This window comes from Crotalus tigris, unplaced genomic scaffold (assembly GCF_016545835.1).
Source record: "Crotalus tigris isolate CLP2741 ecotype Arizona unplaced genomic scaffold, ASM1654583v1 scf7180000017987.690289119674:8195010, whole genome shotgun sequence".
Lineage (NCBI taxonomy): Eukaryota > Metazoa > Chordata > Lepidosauria > Squamata > Viperidae > Crotalus > Crotalus tigris.
The window spans coordinates 8,091,158-8,114,039 of NW_024096758.1; the positions used below are offsets into that span (position 1 = coordinate 8,091,158).

Genomic DNA, 22,882 nt, shown 5'->3' on the forward strand with positions numbered 1-22,882 from the left:
TAGTGGCTTGTCCTGTTAGTGTGGGTGGGGGTGGTCTTAGAGATTCTTTGGTTGAGCTGTTTACTGTTGGCTTCTTTGGCAGTTTTTTGATTGGGGTATTGTTTACTTGATTGTAGGTCTGCTGTTAATCTTGGAGTTAATCTTGGAGTCATCTGGGTGCTGATTGCTGGTGGAGAGGTGCTTGGGTCTTTGGCTGGTTGACTGTCTCTTTTGTATAGGGTATAGATGTTGTTAATGTCTATTGATGGCTAAATGTCTATGGAGATTCTCAGGTATCCAGGTCCTCCCAAAGGTGCTTTTTCAGAAGGCAACTGGACTTTTTTGTTTCTTTGGAAACAAACTTTTAGCTTCTCATCCAAGAAGCTTCTTCCCCACCATCTAGTCAAATCTGAAGAAGCTTCTTGGATGAGAAGTGAAAAGTCTTCAAAGCAAAACAAGAAAGTCCAGTTGCTTCCTGAAAAAGCACCTTTGGGACTATTGATAGCTAATTTGTCAGAGTTGCCAGGCTTCTACAAATTCCCTGGCATTTTTGGATTTGGCTTGGTGTAGGATGGTCATATTTTCCCAATTGAAACTATGGTTAAGTTTGTCTATATGTTGTGAAATTAAAGAGTTTTCATCATATCTCCTGACTGTTAGTTGTTGTTTATAGATGTGTTCTGCCAGTCTTCTGCCTGTTTGTCTTATATACGGTAGTGCTTTTTGAGGTCATTACATTGTATATTAAGATGACTCCTGTTTTTTCTTCTGGAATTGCTGGGTCTTTTGGTTTGCTTAGGATATTTTAAAGGGCTTTGGCTTGTGTGCTATGCTTATTACATTTGGTTGTAGTAGTCTATTGGAGGTTTCTGATATATTCTTGATGTATGGCAGTGTAATTCCTTTTAGGGTTTGTGTTAGTTGAGTGCTTTAGTATTTCAGTATGTAAAGCAAAGACTGAATTTATTTCCATATGTTTAATGGCAATTCTTTGCTGAGATGTCAGTATCCTATTCTATGAAGATAACCTGGTCTTTCTCATTTATGATTACTGTTTCTTGGGAATAGATAATTATAAGATCACATTTAATATTTTGCACATTACAGTTTCTCCATCCTCCTTCCCCACTTTTCAATGAAATATAAGAGAATTTGGTTTGTGTTTTTGGCAATAGGAATATAGATAGGTATGTACTTTACTGCTGGTTCCTGTTTTTCTTTAATTTCTCTCTTTCTCTCTCTTTACCCTTCAGATAGCCTATAAAACATGATATGTTTGTGAGTTGATGTCATAAAGGTTTACAGTACATGGTGCACACACAGAGGTTTTTATGTTATACTCAGTATTTATATCAGTAAAGCACTGAAGGACTCTTGTAATTTTTCACTGTGAATCAGGATCATAGCTGTTCCTCAGCATTTCTTAAGAGGATTTCCTGATTAACCTCTGGGCACCCTGTAATCTTTGGGTACTATCTACAAAAATTAAGTCAGGTAAAATCATCCTGGTTCTCCCAACCTGTTAACATTAGTACTGTAGCCATCAAGTCATATTCCTAAATTGATCTTTCAGGTCTTCCAGTGTTGCAGTCTGGACTATAGGGACTGTAATTGAATCCATCCACTTTGTTGCTGGCAATCTTTTTCTCTCCTTCCATCTTTCCCAGAATTAGAGCTTTTTCTAGAGAGCTAGATCTTTCTACAAAGTGCCTGAACCCCATCTTCAATTTTCCCCCCAAAATAGTTTCTGGTGTTGGGTGGGATTGCTGAGCAGCAACAGTATTTTTTTAAGATAAAGAAGCAAATTTGGCTTTGAATGGAAATATCTATCAAGTATGGTTCCTTCCTAGATTTTATAAAGGATTCATGGAAAACATCATGGATAGACCTTTTCTAGTTGCCGTCTCTTAAAGGGAATTTCTTTTTACATACCAGAGACATTCTTGCCTTAATCTGTTTATGGAAATATATGACTCAAGATGAGCAAACACTCCCACAGTTCTGGGAGACTCCCTTGCTATGAAGGGATTATTTTTTCTTTGAGTATCAAGTAGTTTCAGATTTAAGTGGCATAAGGAATTTTTCTCCAGCTTTGCTAATATAAGGATCGGTGAGCTTGTGTTCTTTCTGCTTTTATTCTGTCTTATATTGTGAGAGATATGAGCAGACTGATACACATTCATTTTTTTTACTTCTGCATGCCTGGCCTATATGCATAGCTGAAATGCATCTAGGCAAAAAAGGCCACTGTTTCAAAGATTCTTTCGGAAGAATCTTTGAAACTGTTATAACTTAGTAGGTACCTAAAGCACATGACCTCCTCCTTGCTGACTTGTTTAACTTGTACAATTAACAACCTTGCAGTCATTGTACCACAGGGAGTGACTTGATTATCCAGCCTCTCCCTAATCTTGTTACAATGTGTGTTTAAGATGAGTTGCATACAAGGTCCTACATTGTATTTTGAATCTTAACAGCATCAGTTTGTTCTCTTTGATTCTAGGGATTAAATTCAGTATCTGTCATATTTCATGTGGCTTTTTTCTATACTGCTTGGAGCATGTGGCACAGAGATACTAGACAGTCTAAGAGTCTGATTATTTGGAAATTGAGTTGGTGTGAAGTCACTTTGTCCTGTGTGATATTGATACCATAGCTGTGGAATGTTGGGAGTTGAAGTCCATAAATACAGTATTAGAAGTTGTTGAAGTTGAGAAATACTGGGCTATAATATTATATAGTTTTGAGTGTCTACTGGTGAATTGACAAATTTAATTGTTTATGACACTCTGTGGACACTGACAGCTCTGATATTCTATAGTTGCACCTCTATTATGGCAAAATATTGACCGCCATTAATAGTGCTGCATGGTCACTTTCTTTAGTTTTTCAGGGGAAGTGCCATTTGGATTCCTTAACTAATAGTATCCCTTGATATTATTAATGAAAGCCATGTTGAGAAATATCAGAGGAGACTTATCCTGTGGCAAAAACTGACAGGATGACCTAAATGTTTCTCAGTTTTAGTTTCTGGACTGTCTCATGGCAATAATGCTACTTAACAGGTATGTCTAAGGACAAATTCCTGTGTGTCACAGAACTGAGAGGTTTCTTTAATTGGTTAGCAAATTATGGGTGAGTGATAGTTATACGGTGATGGAAAAGAATTTGCCCAATGGGAGAAATGTAACTGTTAATGAAGGCAAAACTGTGTGTTAGTACTGAGGATCTATTTCATGAATTAATCAGTAATAATGAAAATATGCCAGCTGAAGCCAGAAAGAAGGCAATCTTGTTTTCGAGTTCATATGTGTGTATGTGTTATATGTGCATATTTATGTGTTTTGTGTATATGTATATTAGAATGACTTGTAAGTTGGAATAAAACGACAAACAACTTTGTAATAGTTTATCAGGAATGATTCTATATTATATTGATAATTATTTAAGTTTTGAAACGTTTGCTGTGCAATATATGATATGCAAATTATCCTGATTAATAGAGGAAAACTCCCAGAAAGCTTTCTGTTTTCTACATTGAAAAAAAGTACATGTATAAATATAACAGATTTATTTTTTAGCAGTTATCATTGTACCTTTAGTTAGCATCTCTCAGATGAGACAGGAGAGTTATAATTTTTGGATATTTAGATGAATGAATAAAACTCTGGTGCTGAACCTTGTGCCAAAACGTTTTCTTCAGTTGTTGTTGATAAGCTAACCATTTTCCATCCTGGAAATTTACAACAGCACTGAAAAAAGTGTCTTATGATTGTTTTTCACACTTAAAACCATTGCAGCATCCCCACGGTCACATTCAAATTTCGGATGCTTGGCACCTGGCATGTATTTATGATGGTTGCAGTGTCCTGGGATCGCGTGATCACCTTTTGCGACTTTCTGACAAGCAAAGAAAATGGGGAAGCCAGATTCACTTAACAACCATGTTACTAACTTAACAATTGTAGTGATTCACTTAACAACTGTGGTAAGAAATGTAAAATGGGGCAAAACTCATTTAACAACTGTTTTGCTTACAAATGGAAATTTAGGGCTAAATTATGGTCGTTAGTCAATGACTACCTATATTTATGACAGTTGCACTGTCTTAATGTCATGTGATTACCATTTGTAACCTTCCCAGTTGGCTTCTGACAAGCAAAGTAAATGGGAAAAATCAGATTCATTTAACAACCGCATAATTTACTTAGCAGTTGCAGTGATTCACTTAACAACTGTGATAAAGGTTGTAAAAGGGGAGAAAACTCACTTAACAATTGCTCTGCTTAGCAGTGGAAATCTAGGACTCAGTTGTAGTGGTAAGTTGAGGACTACCTGTATGGATTAGTACTCTAGAACTTCACAGCCCACTTAGTTTTCGTTTTTATCTAAGCTTATCAAAGGTTTGGCAAATAGGAGAATATTACATATTCATAGAGGGAAGGGGAGAGGAAAATATTGGAACAAGAGGGATGGCCTCCCAGAATTGCTCTTTTGTGAGATGAAATTTAATAAATGATAGTAGTCCTCAGCTTACGACCACAGTTGTGCCAAAAATTTCTGTTGCTAAGCGAGACAGTTGTTAAATGAATTTTGCCCCATTTTACGACCTTTCTTGCCACAGTTGTTAAGTGAATCACTGCAGTTAAGTTAGAAACACAGTTATTAAGTGAATTTGGCTTCCCCATTGACTTTGCTTGTCAGAAGGTCGCAAGAAGTGATCACATGTCTCTGGGATACTGCAACTGTCATAAATCTGAATCAGTTGCCACACGCCTAAACTTTGATTTTGTGACTGTAGGGATGCTGCAATGGTTGTAAGTGTGATAAACGGTCATAAGTCACTTTTTTCAGTGCCTTTGTAACTTTCAACAATCACTAAATGAACTGTTGTAAGTTGAGGACTACCTGTAAAACAAAATAGCCTGCTTTTTCTGTGAGTTGTGCAGGAATGCCTAAATTGCTCTCTTTCGTCTTTGTAGCAGGAACAAAATGAGTGTGAAGTCAGAACGCCGAGGGATCCATGTTGATCAGTCAGAACTGCTTTGCAAGAAAGGATGTGGTTACTATGGTAACGTAGCTTGGCAGGGCTACTGCTCCAAGTGCTGGAGAGAAGAGTACCAAAAAGCCAGGCAGAAGCAAATCCAGGAAGACTGGGAGCTTGCTGAGAGGTAAGACTACCCTGAGGAAATGATGGGCTCTAGGTTATTTTTTTCTGTGAACAACAATGATACACTCCACCATCAGCTAAATTACATGAAATATTGTTTGGGTCTTAAGGTGCAACTTTTAGTCTCAGCAGAGTGCATATTCACTGTCCGGAAGTGGTGTGAAATTAAGCTGGTTACAGACAATGGCTTTCATCTTTGATGCAAATATTTTTTTAAACTTAAAATTAAATTTCAAGTACATTTTATGTATATCCTACTCAAGATGATATAGCAGACAGGAAGTCGTTAGATCAGGCCTGCAAACTAAGCAGCCTTGAGTGACCTGCCAGTATTTAAAAAATACATTAAATTCTTCAATGTACTGCTAAGCACCTCAAATGCCTCCAAGTCTCAGTGCCACCACTAGCTCCAGTGTTACCACCATTCCACTACTCTCAACAGCTGTTTGGTGTGACAAGTAGTCCTTTGCAGCTTGCAATGGTTTTTATTTTATCAATGTGGGCCTTTCCCCTCTGAGTTGTGCAGGCCTGTTCTCGGTCATAAGAGTACATCTTTCTGGAGAAAGCTTGAGTGGCTCAGTGAGCACTGAATGGTGTACTATGGGCCATGCTGCTGTTGGGTGGGCTATATTAAGTTTTGTGTAATTATTTTTCTTAACGGGAGGGTTGGTAAAACATTCTTTTCTACCAAAAGGAAAAATACCTGAGTCTTATATTTACTAGAGGAGAGTGCTATGATACTGAAATTGTTCTCTCTAGGTCAGTGGTTCTCAACCTTTTTAATGCCGCGACCCCCAACCGGTCGTAAGTCGAGGACTACTCAACTGGTCGTAAGTTGAGGACTATGCAGCACCGTTTGCAGAATGGGACTTTTGGCGGGCTCAGCAGGGCAGAGACAGCCTGGACAATTCCTATTGGCTTTTGAAAGCCAATAGAATTAGACTCTATTCAAGAGAGTCTATTCTATGGCTTTCAAAAGCCAATAGAATAAAAGGGAGTAGCACAGCTAAGGAAAAGGGGGGAAAAATGGCGGACTGCATTGTTTGGCGACCCCCGTGAAATGGTCGTTCGACCCCAAATGGGGTCCCGACCCACAGGTTGAGAACCACTGCTCTAGGTGTTACATAAACCTCCCAATCTTCAAGAGGTTCTAGCTAATACTGGTACAGAGTAAAGCTGCCTTTGTAGTTTTGGGTTTGGGGCACATTGAATTTTGCCCTAGTAATACTGTTATTTTGGGAGCTGCATTGGTTGCTGATTAGCTTTTGGTGGCAGTTCAGCATGCTGATTGTCACTTTTAAAGCTAGTGTATTCATGATTCAGGAACCAAATACCAATTAGACTACCTTCTCTGGATTGAATCTGTTTACCCAGTGAAATCAGAAAGAAGGAACTTGCTGAAGGTTCCTTTTTGAGGGAATGCCACATAAAAGGACTTGGGGGCAAGTCTTGCCAGTGATGGCCTCTTTTTATAGAACTTCTTCCTGGACATTTGGTCCTCCTCTAACTTGGTTATAAAGATTCTGCTCTTTAGGGATGCATTTGGATATGGAGATGTTTGGCCTACCCATGTGGGTAGCACTGACATATTGGTTGGTGCTTTGTGTTTCTAGTCTCTTTAAACCTATGTTTCTGGTCTTCCATAAGTCACTTAGCACCAGTAGAAATTTAGCAACAAAGACCAGTGAATATGTACATTAGTAAATAATAGTGTAAACAAGAATGTTAACCTACCAAGTGGACTGCAATGATATTTCTCATTGATATAGCATTCATCATTTTCCTGAAGACCATTAGGAAAAGAATACTGACCCACAGACTATCATGGTTTAGTAGTTCCTATTTTGGCACTTCATTGATCTGCACAATGTAGTCAAAGCTCTGGAGTCCGGCTTGCTTGTGGCTATTTTCCATGTGAACCACCTCTAGCTGGTAGCTTTGTGCAATCTGAATTAATTCAGTGATTCTGAAAATGTATCAAGCTTGAAACAATTATTTTGAGGCTGTTTCCGACTTTAATAACTTTCTGAATGGTTGAAATAGCTTGTTTCAAGTGTGTGAAATAATTGCTTTGAACATGAAATGAGGCATTTTGAAGTTGAAATAGTTTGCCTGGATCTAGCTGCAGAATATGTGGATGTTGCTAGTCGTTTGGCAATACTTTTTAAAGGAACTGAGACTGCTTATTATTTTTCTCAATGATAGATTACAGCGTGAGGAAGAAGAGGCCTATGCTAATACTCAGCACACTCATGGGGCTCAGTCACTTACTTTCACAAAATTTGAGGAAAAAAAAACAAGTGAGAAACTGCGGAAGGTGGCAACGGTGAAGAAATTCTTTGGAGCATCTTCGCGTCCTGGAACTAAGAAGGGTAAGGTGGACAGAAGAAATGAAAGAGAATTGTTTGCTTCTTCTTATTATTATGGAAGAGGTTGCTTGGAAGGTACTGAAGTACTGTTTCATTGATCTTCTCCATTTTTAGTGAGCATCTGCTCTGGGCATTCTGCCATCTAAGTCATTGCCTTTGGAATCTTCTACTGTTATCTAGAAAGTAGAAGTTTCATAGTAGTGGAAGGTTCTAGAGTATCTTACTTCAGCATTGAAAGCTTTTCATATACACTGTCTTAATTGTTAAAATAGTAGTACGGCTGATTAAAATATTAAGAGCCAAAAACTGGCCAGAAGAATTGTTTTATGCTGTGGAGAAAACCACATTCTAAACTCTAGAAAGCCATGAACTCTGAGGTTCAGCAATAGTGTGTCTCCTGAAAATACATCACTGGTAAATCTGAGAGGCTTCTGGAGAGGCTTACAGGCAGTTCTTGACTTACAACCATAGTTGGGAATGGAACTTCTGTTGAAAAGGGATGCAGTGGTTAAATGAGTTGTGCCTGGTTTTGTGGTCATCTTGTTGTAGTCGTTAAGAATCTGGCTTCGCGACTTCCGGTGGTTCCAGCGACGATAAATGGCGGCGTTTTACAAAGCCGCCCGTTCCTGGTGCGTGTAAAAGCTGCGGGACTTTGACAATCAGCTGTCCCGCGGCTTGAATCTCCTCCCTGGGAAAAAGGGAGGAGGAGAGCTCTCAGGTAGAGGTAAGAGCTCCCCTGGATCCCTGTTATTTTGGGGATCGGAGGGTAGAGCTCCCTCGGAGCCTGAGCAACTCCGCGTTCCAGGGAGACTTCATTCCGAAGCTTTTGGGATGAAGCAAGTTGCCACTTCCACATCTGCTTTTTTTTTCCAGCTGCTTGTGAGTATTTGAAAGCAGACGGAGCAGACCAGGAGAGACTGTGCTCAAGTTTGATGGTGCCTTTAATTTCAGCAAGTTTCCTCTTCCTCTTCTTTTGTTCACTTTCCCTTTAGAAGAAAGTGAAAGTGAAAAGTAAAATGGCGATCGTCTTTCTTGCCTGATTTGCATTACGAAGTAAAACCTGGATACAGATTAACTCTTTAAATACAGAAGTAAGAATTTGGCTTTTATTCTTTCCTCCTTTTTCTTCTCTATTTTTTTTTCTAAGAATACTTAAAAGAACTGTGCCCTTTTTTTTCTTCTTTTTCTCTTTTTTTTTCAATAAGAATCTTTCTTCTTGGAACTTAAGAAAATGGCTTCAAAACGTCTGCCTCCCGCCCCTAAGGTTCCTATTTCTTCTCCAATGCCTCAGCCTGCATCTCAGAAACCAAAATCACCTCCACCTTCTCCTCCTCCTCCTGCAATTTCTCTTAATGATTTACAAGATGCTTTAAAACAGCATGCCTTGGATATTAAGGAGGAGGTAAAAGATCTTATAATTGCAGAGAGGGCTAATACAGAAGAATTATTGGAGAAAAAGAACAAACAAGTAAGAGACCATATCCTTCTGGCCTTTCAGGGCTTAGCCCTGCACATAGAGAGAATTGATGACCAGATGGAAAAGATTACTGAAAATGCATCAAGGATGGAATTTAGAATGCAGGAGGTAGAGAACAAGATAGAAATTACACAGGATGAACAAATCATTTCACAATATAGGGAGATGGAACATGCATTGCGTATCAGGGGCCTGAGGGAGAACCTTCAGGAAGACTTAAAGATGCTTATTGTGAAAGATATTGCTCCTAATATTGGCTGGTGGCCTGAAATAATTGAGAATGAGATAGAAAAAATTTTTAGAGTTAATTCACGGGTTGCTAGACAGAGAAATCTACCAAGAGATGTGGTTATTTATTTTTCTAGAAGATCTATCCGTAATGAAATTATACAGGCTTTTTACAAACAAAAGTTTCAAATTGCTGATCAAGACGTGATAATTTTAAAAGAGATACCTCCAAAAATTTTAAGAGCCAGAAAAGATTTTACTTTCTTGTCTGATGAGCTGAAACATCGTCAAATTCAGTTCAGATGGGAGATTCCAAGAGGAATAATAGTAAATTATGAAGGGATACGTCACAGATTAACTACTGTTTCCAAAGCAAGAGATTTTTATCAGTCTATCTTAAAAGCAAGATTGTCACCACCTCCACAAATAAGGATAACGGAAGAGTCTCTTATCGCAGGAGCCTCATCAATGATGGTTATGGAACAAGCTGCACCGAATTCTGACATAAAAGAGCAAAGGATGACACGAGCTGCCCATAAACGTAAAGAAAAAGAGCAGTTGCAGAAGAGTGGTGAAAGTTTGGTTGTTACAGAGCCTGTGGGAGGGGCAAGACCAAAAAGATCTTCGACAGTAGATCTGCAGGCCAAGCTCCAGAGGCTCCAGGCCGGTGGAGATGGTCAGGTTCCTGACCTGGAATGTTAATGGCTTAAACGTGCCACAGAAACGAAGAAAGATTTTCCATTATTTGAAGCAACATAATAATGATTTGATATGTTTGCAGGAGACTCATATAACTTTAAAGGATTCTAAATTCTTGATGAATTCCCGTCTGGGCACACATTTTACTGCTCCAGCCCCTGGGAAAAAAGGGGGAGTGGTAATTTATGTGAAGAAAACTTTTTCAGCTAAACTAATTGAGGCTGATTCTGAAGGAAGATATCTTTTTGTGGAATTATTATTACAAGGCCGAAAGGTTCTTATTGTTGGACTATATGCTCCCAATCAACAACAGAAACAATTTTATAAGTTGCTGCATGGCAAGATATCTCAGTTGGATTATAAATCGGTAATTTTGATGGGTGACTGGAATGGGGTTTTAGACCCAACTATAGACAAAAGAAGTTCCTCTAAAACTTTTATTCAAACTAAACTACCTATGACTTTCTTTGATTTGAAGGAAGAACTGGAGCTTATTGATATTTGGCGAGAAAGGAATACAAGTGATAGAGACTTTACCTTTTATTCTGATAGACACCAGTCATTTTCAAGGATTGATTTTTTTTTGATTACTAGTGACTTCCTCCCTAGAGTGAGGAAGGTGAAAATTTTTCCTAGAACATTGTCAGATCATAGTCCTGTGTGGATGGAGTTATATTCGGAAGACGGGAATAGAAGATCCTGGAGATTGAATGAGAACTTATTTAATCGGGAGGAGTTCGTACAAAAGTGTAAAGAACATTTAAAGGACTTTTTTACTATAAATATGAATAAGGGAACATCGATGTCTATGGTGTGGGACGCTAGTAAAGCATATATGAGGGGAATTCTGATTCAATTGAATAAAGTTTTTAGGGAAAAAGGGTCACAAAGACGTAGAGAAATAGAAGAAGAGATCAAATCAAAAGAACAAGAGTTGGTTCTTAACCCTACTGATAATAATTTAAAGGTATCTATAAAGATGCTTAAGGAACAATTTAACATGTTGATGGCAGATCAGGTGGCTACCAATCTGTCGTATATGAGACATAATACTTTTTGCAATGCGAATAAGCCTGGGAGGTGGTTGGCTTATCAGTTACGAAAGAAACAGAAAGCTAGAATTATAGAGAAAGTAAAATATAAAGGTACTGAGGTTTTTCAGCAAGATTTGATTAGAAAAAGCTTTTTGGATTTTTACACAAAATTATATTCAAGTGATAATATAAGGGGTTTGGATATAGATAAATATTTACAATCAGTACATTTTCCTAGACTTTCAGAGGAACAACAAAATGGGATGAATAGTTTAATTACTGTGGAGGAAATTGGTTTAGCTATTAAGCAGTTAAAGGTTGGAAAGTCTCCTGGAACAGATGGACTGACTTCTAGGTATTATAAGATCTTATCTGAAGAAATGATAGAGCCATTAAAGGAACTCTTTAATAGTATTTTGTTGGGTATGCAAGTTCCTCCTTCTTGGAAAAGAGCCTTTATATCACTGATTCCGAAGGAAGATCAGGATCTTACAGAGCCTAAGAATTATAGGCCAATTTCATTATTGAATGTTGATTATAAGATCTTTACAAAAATTTTGGCAAATAGATTAATGCAGGTTATGAAAGACTTGATTCATAGTGATCAAGCAGGATTTATAACAGGGAGATATATGAAACATAATGTTAGACAAATTATTAACTTAATTGAGTACTTGGATAAGAATAATCAGATTCCTGTGGCTTTTATCTTTTTGGACGCTGAAAAAGCTTTTGATCAATTGGACTGGCAATTTTTATTTTCTTTGGTAGAGAAAATGAATTTTGGGGATAATTTTTTACATGCACTTAAAGCTATATATCAGCAGCAATCTGCACAAATTGTTGTAAATGGGGGATTGACTGAGAATTTTAATATTCAAAAAGGGACAAGACAAAGATGTCCATTATCTCCATTGTTATTTGTTTTAACATTGGAAATTTTATTGACTCAGATTTGGGAATCGAAGTTAATTAAGGGTGTAAAGATAAGGAAGAATGAGTATAAATTGCGGGCATTTGCGGATGATTTGGTTTTAATTTTGGAACAGCCGAATCAGGCGATTGATGGTTTATTAGAACTTATAACACAGTATGGGAATGTTTCTGGTTTTAAAGTTAATAATTATAAGACTAAGATATTATCTAAGAATATGTCAGTTAAAGAAAGGGAAAGTTTGATTAAAGCCACAGGTTTTCAGATGGTAAAAAAGGTTAAATACTTGGGAGTATATCTAACTGCTTCAAATGGAAAATTGTATAAGAACAATTACGAACCACTATGGGCAAAAGTCCAAAAGGATTTAAGAGATTGGAAAAAATTGCAATTGTCATTGTTGGGGAGAATTTCAGCTGTAAAAATGAATGTTCTACCAAAGTTTCTTTTTTTGTTTCAGATGATACCTATTCTTAAAAAAGAGGCAAATTTGGAGGAATGGCAAAAGGGTATCAATAATTTTATATGGGCCGGGAAGAAACCAAGGGTTAAATTTAAGATATTACAGGATGCTCGAGAAAGAGGGGGACTTAAGGCACCTAATTTGAAATTATATTATGATGCAGCCGCCCTAACTTGGTTAAGTGATTGGCTTAATTTAACAAATATGGATATTCTTTTTTTGGAAGGTTGGGATTTAATATATGGTTGGCATGCATATTTAATTTTTAATAAGAAAGTTGATCGGACTTTTAAATCACATATTTTGAGGAATGCCTTACTTCGTGTTTGGAAGAAGTATTATTATAGATTAAATTATAAAATACCTATCTGGGGGATTCCCAGACATGCAATTGAGGGAACTTCTAAGGGGACAAATTTTGATAAAATCTCGTACAAAGAATTGTTAATTTGTTCTGGTTCGAATTGGCATTTGAAATCCCTAGATGTATTAAGGCAGCAAAATATTTTACAGTCATGGTTTCAATATTTACAAATAATGGATAGATGGACTGTAGACAAGAAAGAGGGAATAACACTAGAAGATAGACAATTGGTTATTCAGATTAAAAACCAAGGTCCGGCTCATATAAAAAGAATATACAATGTTTTATTAGAGTTAGATTCGGAAACAGAATTGGTTAAAGACTGTATGATTAAATGGGCTCAGAATATACAGGAGCCGATCTCATTGGATTTATGGGAGACAATTTGGATAAGAAATGTTAAATTTACACAAGCTCAAAATTTGAGAGAAAATTTTTATAAAATGTTTTATAGATGGCACTTAGATCCTAAAAAATTATCTTGTATGTATTCCAACATACAGCCCAAATGTTGGAGATGTGGCAATAATGATGCGACATACTTTCATATTTGGTGGAACTGTAAAAAAGTAAAGGCTTTTTGGATTATGATTTGGTGGAACATTCAAAAGATTTTTAGAAAAAAGATAAAGTTTACTCCTCAACTATTTTTACTTGGTATTTTTGTTGACTTAAATGAAAAAGAAACTACTTTGATGTTGAATTTATTAACTGCAGCAAGGTTACTAGTAGGTTTATATTGGAAGAAAGATTCTTTGCCTACTTTAGAAGAATGGATATTTAAAGTATCTAGTTTTGCAGAAATGGCAAAAATTTCTGCTTATTTAAAGGATCATACACAAGAAAGATATATTACTGTATGGGGAAGGTGGATAGATTATATTCAGAAAAAGTATGGAATTAAAAAGTTTCATTTATTTTATGAATGAATATCAAATATTATAGAGAATTGTTTTATAGGTTATGGAGTTAAAGGTTAATTATGATATTTTTTTCTCTTTTTTTCTTTTTTCTTAATTATTATAATTTTCTTTTTTTTTAACCCTGTATTCTGCTGTGGGGAGTGAAGGGAGGGGGGTTGGGGGTGGGAGGAAGGGTAAGGGGGAGGTTTCTCTATTTTAAAATTTTATTGTATTTTTATAAATGATTGTATGTTTTAAAAAAATAAAAAATTTTCAATAAAAAAAAAAGAATCTGGCTTCGCCCCTTGACTTTGGTTGTCTGAAACCTCTTTGGAAGTTTGTAAATGGTGATCACCTGACCCCGGGACACTACAGCACTCATAAATGTGAGAACTGGTCATATGTCAGTGCTGTCATAACTTTGAACAGTTGCTAAACAAATGATTGTAAGTCGAGGACTACTTGTATATTGGAAGATAATAATAATAATTATGATGATGATGATGATGGAAAGGACCTTGGAGGTCATCGAGTCCAACCCCCTGCTCAAGCAGGAAACCCTATACTATTTCGGACAAATGGCTGTCCAGTCTCTTCTTAAAAACTTCCAGTGTTGGAGCATTCACCGTTTCTGGAGGCAGGTTGTTCCATTGGTTAATTGTTCTAACTGTCAGGAAGTTTCTCCTTAGTTCTAGGTTGCTTCTCTCCTTGACCAGTTTTCATCCGTTGCTTCTTGTCCTGCCTTCAGGTGCCTTGGAGAATAACTTGACTCCCTCTTCTTTGTGGCAGCCCCTGAGATATTGGAACACTGCTATCATGTCCCCCCTCGTCCTTCTCTTCGTTAAACTAGACATATATGAATGAACTGCAATCTCTTAGTTTTGGTAATATTGAGGAATATCAGTAGTCAATACTGTGGTTAAAGGTGTCCCTTATAGTTATTCAATTGTGAAAGAGCTGGCTGGTTTAGATGCTTTGAAATTCTCATGATCTTATGTCCTGCATTTGAATAAACATTTTTAACAATTACTTTGAAATTCTGAGGGGTTTTTCATTCCAAGGGTCATTAGGATAACCAATCATAGGTTTAAGACTTTCAGATAGGGAGCTACCTTCAAATGATAAATCACTGATAAAAACATGTTGAGCAATAAATTGTTGGAAGCAAGCAAGTCACAGATCTTAAGCCATAATTCAGTGTCATGTTTTGTCATGTGAATAATAAAAATGAATGCTTAAAGTTCAGGGCTCTAGATTAAGTAAGAAAGGGTTCTTATCAAATCTTTCAGTAGATAATGTCAATTTTAGAAGAGAAAAAAATAAGGAAAAAAGGAAGATTTAAGAGGCTGATTTTATTACATTTGTTTGTTGTCCTTACAAAACTGCTTGAGCAGGGCTTGATATGAAGAAACTCAAAGATTTGAACAAAGCAGATATTAGCATGCACAAATATTAAGGTAGTTCTGAAACACAGAAAAACAACAGCTGTGCAGTAATTTTAAGGGGCCTGTATGAATGAAAGTTTCTTGTGATGAAAGCAGGTAATTGTATCCCTTTTCTTATTAAAATCAGCACAAATGAATAGCATATGAAAGCCACATATTAAGTTTTTTATATGACTGCTTAAACATTTGTCAAATTTGATTTGTGTTTAAGTACTTTTTACTTAATTTTATAACCATTTGTCATATATTTTTTACAAAAATCAACAGTTAGGAACAATTAATTGGCAAAATGCAACTATCAATTAAATTCAGGAGCAGTTAAAATTTAATTTTACAACACCATTCAGACAACAGCTTCTGGAATAAAACTGCTGCTGATTGAAATAAGCAGTGGTGGACTTAAACATACATTTTGGAAAACTATTTCAAATTCTGTCTACTACAGCTGAAAAATGTCTATGGGAATTCTCAATCGTCCAGCTCATGGCAGTCCCAAGGGTGCTTTTTTCAAAAGGCAACTGGTGTTTCTTATTTTTTTTTTTAATATTTCATTTTATCCAAGAACTGAAGAAACTTCTTGGATGAGAAATGAAACATTTTCAGAAAAACAAAAACAAAGCCCAGTTGCTTTTGGGAAGAAAAAACAAAACAAAACACTTTTAGAACTACAACTGGAAAGGCTAAAGTGCCAGCTTACCATAAATCCAGCAACAGAAGTGAGTCCAGAGAAGTGTTTTGAAGGTGGGGTGTTCAGATAGGCATACAAGGAAGAATAGAAAATTATTCTTAGACATTGGCCTATCTGCTCAGTGGCTGTGATTAAAATCTTGTCATTTCACTGTCATCACTTTAACACTTCCTTTCTGCTTTTTTTTGTGTTAATCTTAGCTGCTAACATCTTTCATGTGCATGTGCATTTTGGGATATTAAATCTACCTTAGAGCTTGTTGCATGTTTCCCCAAAATTGCCTGTTTTCATTCTGCGCTTATTACATGTTTTGAAATATGTTTTCCCTTCTTCAGTCATCACTTTCAAAATGCTTGACCACCAGATGTCGAAGCTATTACACTGTCATCTCTTTCTGTAGATCAGACCAGGAACCATAGATCCGTTGCCTCCCTTCTTTATTTCCCCTATTGCCTGTGGCTGTCCTGCTTGCTGTTTTGCATTTGCTCTAGCCATTCAGGAATCCAGTTTTAAGCCTGAACAACCTGAGGAAGAAGTCAGTGCTGATAATCTTCTAAGGCATTTGAAGGAGATGTTTACTCCGTCTTGGGAGCTTGCTTCTCTTGCTGAAGGTAATACAGCACAGAGGGTCAGTCCATGCATGTGCTTGTTTTAGTGGCTTTGCAGAATCCAAGCTAGAATTATACCACGAGTAACTTACCGTATCTTCCAGACCTAAATAGATATGCTACAGAGAAGTACAGACAATAGAAGGGTGTTTTTTAAAATAAATAAATAAATAAATATGGAACCTAAACCTATTTTTTCCCTTCAACAGAAAATACTGTGAATTCTACTTAAATACTTGCTTGGTTAAGTTATAAAGGAACCCTTATATCAATATTTAAGCAAAGCTAAAAATTGATAAAGTCTTGATAATTTAGAATCTAAATATTTTAATTTTAACTATATAAATTTGATTAATAAAATATTTTTTTGAAAAAGCAAATTCTTGAGATGAAAACAATTAGATCAAAATGTTGCTCAGGCCATAAACAGTGGGACAACAGAAATTAGTCACATGTATTTTGAGAAATAAATGAGTTTAACTGCTGGAGGGGCTCGGATTGCTTTCTTTGATGCAACAAAAGAGAATCTTTGTGAAGACTTGAATAAGTGTTTCCTCATCTTGGCAGGTAATTCATACATGCTCTATTTTTTTGCTTTGATTAATCATTTAATTGGCATCAAATAAATGCCTAGAGATCACATAGAAACAAATTTATTTTTTGCTAGCTTTTGGAAGATTCTATCTTCTCTGATTACAAGAAGTTCAGTTGATTACTCTTCTTGCTTCTAAGATTTTACTAGAGATTATCCACACAATTTCAGCATATTTTTCCATCCAAAACTAGATGTGTACTCTTAAAAAAAAAGAGGCTGTTTGTATAGTAAAAAAAAAAATACAATTTTTTAAAAAAAAACACTTTTGTTGGAATTCTTGTTACTATACTGTCTTTCAAAAATGAGGACAGTGAGATCCAGTTTTAACAGAAATAGTTTCAAATGCATGCCGTGGTGTTTTCCCTTATTTTCATTCATTTGGGCTGATTATTTATGGCTTCCTTCAGCTTTCTGCCAAGTGCTTTTTTTATAGACTGTTCAGACTGGCTGCTCTATATATTTTTTAAGCCAGATAGTTTTGATGAAAGATACAAGATTTTTTTTTCTGAATTCTGTCATAACAATTTATTCTGTATGTAGTCAGGTTTTCTTTTTTTAATATCAACTCAGCCAGAAGGTGCTGGAGGTACCAATCTTTCCACCTCCCACATCTAATGCTATAATAAAAAATAAAACCCAAATACTTTTAGTGTTTACTTTTTCACTCAGCCTTTTTCAATTATAACTTCCAGAGATCTCAAGTAGCTTGCCCAATTACCTGTTAGCATCAGGAGCACAGCATAATATGGAAGTTCATTTTCTCGAACATTATAAATGTGAAACACCAAGTAAGTAATAACATTTTAAATATCCTGTGTAGCTGATTTGTCACATCCTTTTTTAAAAATGCAGTTAAAAAAGACAGTGGAGACTGCAAAGAGTATTTTGCATCTTAAAAAAATTAATATTGACTACTCTGACGTGCAGTTAGAAGCATTTGGCTAATCTTGTCTAGGGTCAGAGGCTACTGAAGGCCATCTTAATCTGCAAATATTGACTATTGGGAAATACCAGAACTGTGGGAAGTCAAAAGGTGGCCTCAAAGAAAGCACTTGCTACCCACTTCCATAATAGTGCTGAGAGAACTGTTTGGGTGTGTCCATGAAGTCACAAGAAGTAGAGCTCAACTCACAGAACAGTTGGTCTTTTCAAAGGCTTAGTTGCCCTCTCACAAACTAAATGCAACCTTCCCCAACTTGCAGTCTTCCAGATAAATAGTATCTCCAATAGCCAGGATATATTAAATGGAGATTGTGAAGAGGAAATGTATTCTAGCATTATTAGAAATTACTGAATTGAATAAAAATGCCCAAGAGTTTTAAGAAAATAGTGCTGAAGAAGAATACCTAAATATTTGATAGTACTGAAAAATCTGACTTTTTCTGGGAGTAGGAGGAATAATAGTAATAGTAATAGTAATAATTGTTGGAATGGACTTTGGAGGTCTTCTAGTCCAACCCCCTGCTCAGGCAGGAAATCCTATACCATTTCAGACAAATGACTGTTCAGTCTCTTCTTAAAAACTTCCAGTGTTGGAGCGTTCACAGCAACCCCTGAGATATTGAAACACTGCTATCATGTCACCCCTAGTCCTTCTCTTCATTAAACTAGACATACCCAATTTCAGCAACAGGTCCCAGTCACTTATCTGTGAAGAAGATAGCATAATTATAATGCAGAAATTTGGATGGTTCAGAAGTTAACATGAAAGATGTGAATACTTTAACCTTCTATATTTGTCTTCTAAAGGCAATTCATTTTATCAATATACATGTCGTTCAGTTTCTAGGAATGAGACAGCTTCAGTTAGCAGATGTGATGCTTAAAAAGTTAGGTTAGGACCTGGGAGACCCATGGAAGCTTCTCCTAAGTCAGAGGTTCCTAACCTTTTCTATACCCCGCACCCCTAGAACACTTCTGATATATTCTTGCATCCCTTGCAAAAGTTTGAAATAACGGCAACAAATTATGCATATACACTATAATTTTGAAAAGCCAAGTTTTCGCATCCCCTAGACTATTGTCTTGTACCCTCAGGGGGTGCGAGCACTCCTGGTTGGGAACCCCTGTCCTAAGTGAACTATCTCACAGGGATTGTTGGACTAGGGAGAACTTGAGGGGGGGGGAGTCCTATATATATATATGACTCATACAAGAATCTAATAATTATATAAAATATAAATATAAATCTAATAAATAAAAGCAGATGAGTGGTAGCCAATAACTTCATCAGACTGACATGCCTGCTATCTTAGACCCTATTGTTGTTGTCATGACGCAGTGGAGCAAGTCGCTTAAAAGGATGACACATATCTTGTTAGCCAACGAAGATAAAAGAGCAGAGGGCAGATTATATATAAGTAATGTATTAGGTTTTGTAAGCACCTTGAATTAGGCTTAAAAAACAACCAAAATAGCTGGTGGATCAGGCTAAATCATTAGTATTTAAACATGTATTATTGCATACATTACATTTACCTGGCTTTGCATAGTATAGGTCAAGCTATATCTCATATAATGGCCTGTTTTCCAAAACAGCCAGCTACATTGCATGGGATTATAGAATCAGTGGGGCACGAAAGCCATATATCTCCCTTGTGTATCCTCAAGCATCTTCTAATGAATAATATGTAGCCTCTGACCAAGGACTTGCCATTCTAAGTAATGTAACAGACTAGTAACATGTACCATTAATTTATTATTTGCCTTTTATAATATTTTCCTTGTTGGAAAATAGTTGAAGTATGTCATTAATATAACTATAACATTTTTGTTGCTGGATCCATTTTCCCTGTCGATCAGAACAAAGGTCTGACTTTCAACCATGCTTATAAAAAGATAGTCATCTCACTGTTTGTTATCAGGCAGTGAAAGATATCCTACCTGTGTATCCACAGGCTTCAATTCGATATCAAGTGTAATAGGTTGCTGATCTCCTCTGTGCGTATTTTCAAGTCATTTTTCATTTTATTGCACCCTAGGTTGGTGTAGCACACTTTGACCATAGTTTGCAGTGGTCATAGTTGCAGAACTGGATCATGTACCCCGCAAATGTTGTGATTAGTTTTTCCCGGCAGGAATTGAAAACCAGTGGTGTTTAAAAAGCCATTTATAGTGGCTCTGCTGGACATTTTCATGACTTTGACCTTTTTGTTTTTGTATGTTTGGTTTTTTTGCTCTTCCAGAACAATTTTAGGCATGTGGAATTAATAATTGTCCTAGGAAATACTGGAAAACAGCATAGTTTTCCTTTTTCTGTTTAGCAATGCAAGCTTTGTTTTGGAATCTGTTTCTTCTTTTGAAATGGAAATATAAAAAGAATTATATAAGCCTAAGATTGTGGACATGTAGTCTGCCAAAATACTGTAGATAGATAGATATTGAGTACAAGGCTGCCATCCCTTGCATAAAATATGCAGCTTAGCTAAAAGCCACTTAACTCTTGCAGTTGCTTAATCAAATCTTGTATAAGATCTGGGATCTTTGGACCCAGCCTTGAGTCTGTCTGCAGCATTACTTCATACTGGCTAGGAGTTATAGTCTTGGGGTTCCTTGAGTGTTTGGAAGCAAGCCAATTAGATTGTTCCAAGTCATCAATAGAAGATGTGTATTGTGTTGTATCAGTAGAAAGTATCTCTTGTTATAGCTAAATTAATTGAAGAAGGAAAGGAAAATACAGTAAAAGTGTGATTGAAATACTCGCATACGCCTCAGTTATAGTTTTGATTTTTTGCGCTAGCACATAGGATGAACCCAAGAGTATAGTAACCTGCCATCATAATGACCATGTGAATGATTGCATTTCTTAAAATTTTAAAAAGAATTTAAACTTTTGCATATGCACGTAACAAATCATTTGTGAACACATGGATAATGAAAACCAAGTATTCTTTGTTTCTTCAATTTGTATGCTGCTGAATCATGGCAGCTTATGACAGTATCAGACTTCTCTGCGTCCAGACACTTGTCAGCAACCCTATAAATTCCTACCTGCTGAAAAATGTGAAGTAAGCTGCCATGTTTTCATAATAAATGTTTTCAGCATTCTTCTTTCTTTGTTGTCCTCACATTAATCATTAGTTCTCTATGTTAGATGCATTAGTGTTTGGCTTGCATTTGTGAGGTGCTGATTAAAATTTTTTGTGTTTTATTTTTTTTTGTCTCCTGCTTCTTTTCCTTCATCCTGCTACATTTGCATCTTGTGTGCTTCATTCTGAATAGCTCTGGTTAGCCAACTGAAAGGTGGGTGCTGCTGTTTAGATGAAACAACCTTTTTAGTCTTGTGTTTTGTTTCTTTTTGGATGGGCTCCAAATACTATGCATTTTAACCTAGGATAGGGATGTATTCAAATACATTAGTGTACTGAATATAAATTAGATCCATAGACCTTGCTAGATATTTTATAGTCAACAAAATTGACATTCTTGCATTTCATTGCCCCTTTTATTACCTGTCATGTCAAAGACTCATCTTCAGTATTTCCAGTGGATGCATCATTCATTGAATAGTTTGGCTAATATAGGCTCATTTGCTGCTTTCCATGATATTCCCTCGACATATACTAAATTGCGGAATGGGCAATATGGTGCCTGTTAACACCTCCTTTTCGGGCTTCCTGTGCTACTGAATTTATTCTTATTTTAAATTAATTAAAAAAATTAAATGCTATGTTTGGTCCTTCACCAGGTAATTCTTGCTGGGTCTTTAATCTACTATATTCTTGTGATCTTCAGTATGAATGCTGGCTGGATTTATTTGGACCAGCATAATCCCTCTGACAGGGTTGTTGTTATGGGGAAAAATGGGAAGAAGAAGGAGTAAGTTCGCCACCTTGAGTATAATTAATAAAAGTGGGATTAAAAAAATGTCCAAATATATGTGTCCCAGGATAATGTTGCAGGGTCCAATCTTGGTTGGTCACTAGGACCAGAGGTTTTAGTCTTCTGAGCTTTTGGACTTGTGCTGGAGGCCCCATCTGTGGGGAACTTCTCTCAACCGGAATGTAGAGAGGAGTTTCCTGAGGATGGGCTCCAGCATGAGTCCAAAAGCTCGGAAGACTAAACCTCTGGTCCTGGTGACCGACCCAGATTGGATCCTGCAAGTCCAAATAAATAAAATCGGGGTGGACCCTAACTGTGTATGTAATTACACTTTTTCTTACTGTAATTATCTCCATTATAAAGAGTTTTTAAGGGAGCAGCTAACAATGAAATTGTTGGGACTTAACTATTGTTCAATTATTTGCTTTTTCATCTAAAGTTGAATATAACATTGAAAAAAAAACTGTGATGTGCATGAAAGGATTTGTTATATAATAAAAGTTTTTGCCTTGCTGATTATTTAATATCAAAATCTCCATTGTATTGTTAATGTGTGTCTGTGTCATGTTAATGAAAGGAAAAATAGATGTGCAGAGCATATATAAGAAGAATTAAAACAACAAAAAGTAGAAAAAAAAACACCCCAGAAAATAATAAAAAACCCATTGGGTTTCTGATTTCTTCCTTTTTATACACCTGCTATTTTCCCCTTCAGGTACATCTCCATTAGTGCAATTAATGAATCACAGGAAACGATTGTATTATTTGAATTTGTACTATATGAAATGATATTTCTGTGGTGAAAAATATGATAATTGATTCAAGCTCGAGGGAAATAGGCAATGAAAAATTTTAAACATAACTTTTATATGTATATAAAATATTGCTGTAAAGGACAAAAAGAATATACTTTAAATTTATGGTGAACAATGTCACAGAGTATTATAGAAAGCAAATATGTTTTAAAAACATTAGAGTTAGACATTCAATATCATTGATAAAATGAAATTCAATGGTGAAAAAAGTAAGGTTCTACATTTAGGCAAGAAAAAACAAATGTACAGGTATAGTATAGGTGGTATCTTGCTCAATAGTAGCAACTGTGA

The 22,882-nt window shown here is 36.2% G+C and overlaps 1 protein-coding gene across 1 annotated transcript in view; it reads left to right on the forward strand.

The window, feature by feature from the left end:
- Window positions 1-22,882, forward strand: part of RABGEF1 (RAB guanine nucleotide exchange factor 1) — a 61,868-nt gene that overhangs the window by 19,643 nt on the left and 19,343 nt on the right. Inside the window, exons 6-7 of the mRNA XM_039346328.1 lie at window positions 4,962-5,150; window positions 7,355-7,521. Coding sequence (XP_039202262.1) covers window positions 4,962-5,150; window positions 7,355-7,521 — 356 coding nt within the window. The remainder of the gene's footprint in view (window positions 1-4,961; window positions 5,151-7,354; window positions 7,522-22,882) is intronic.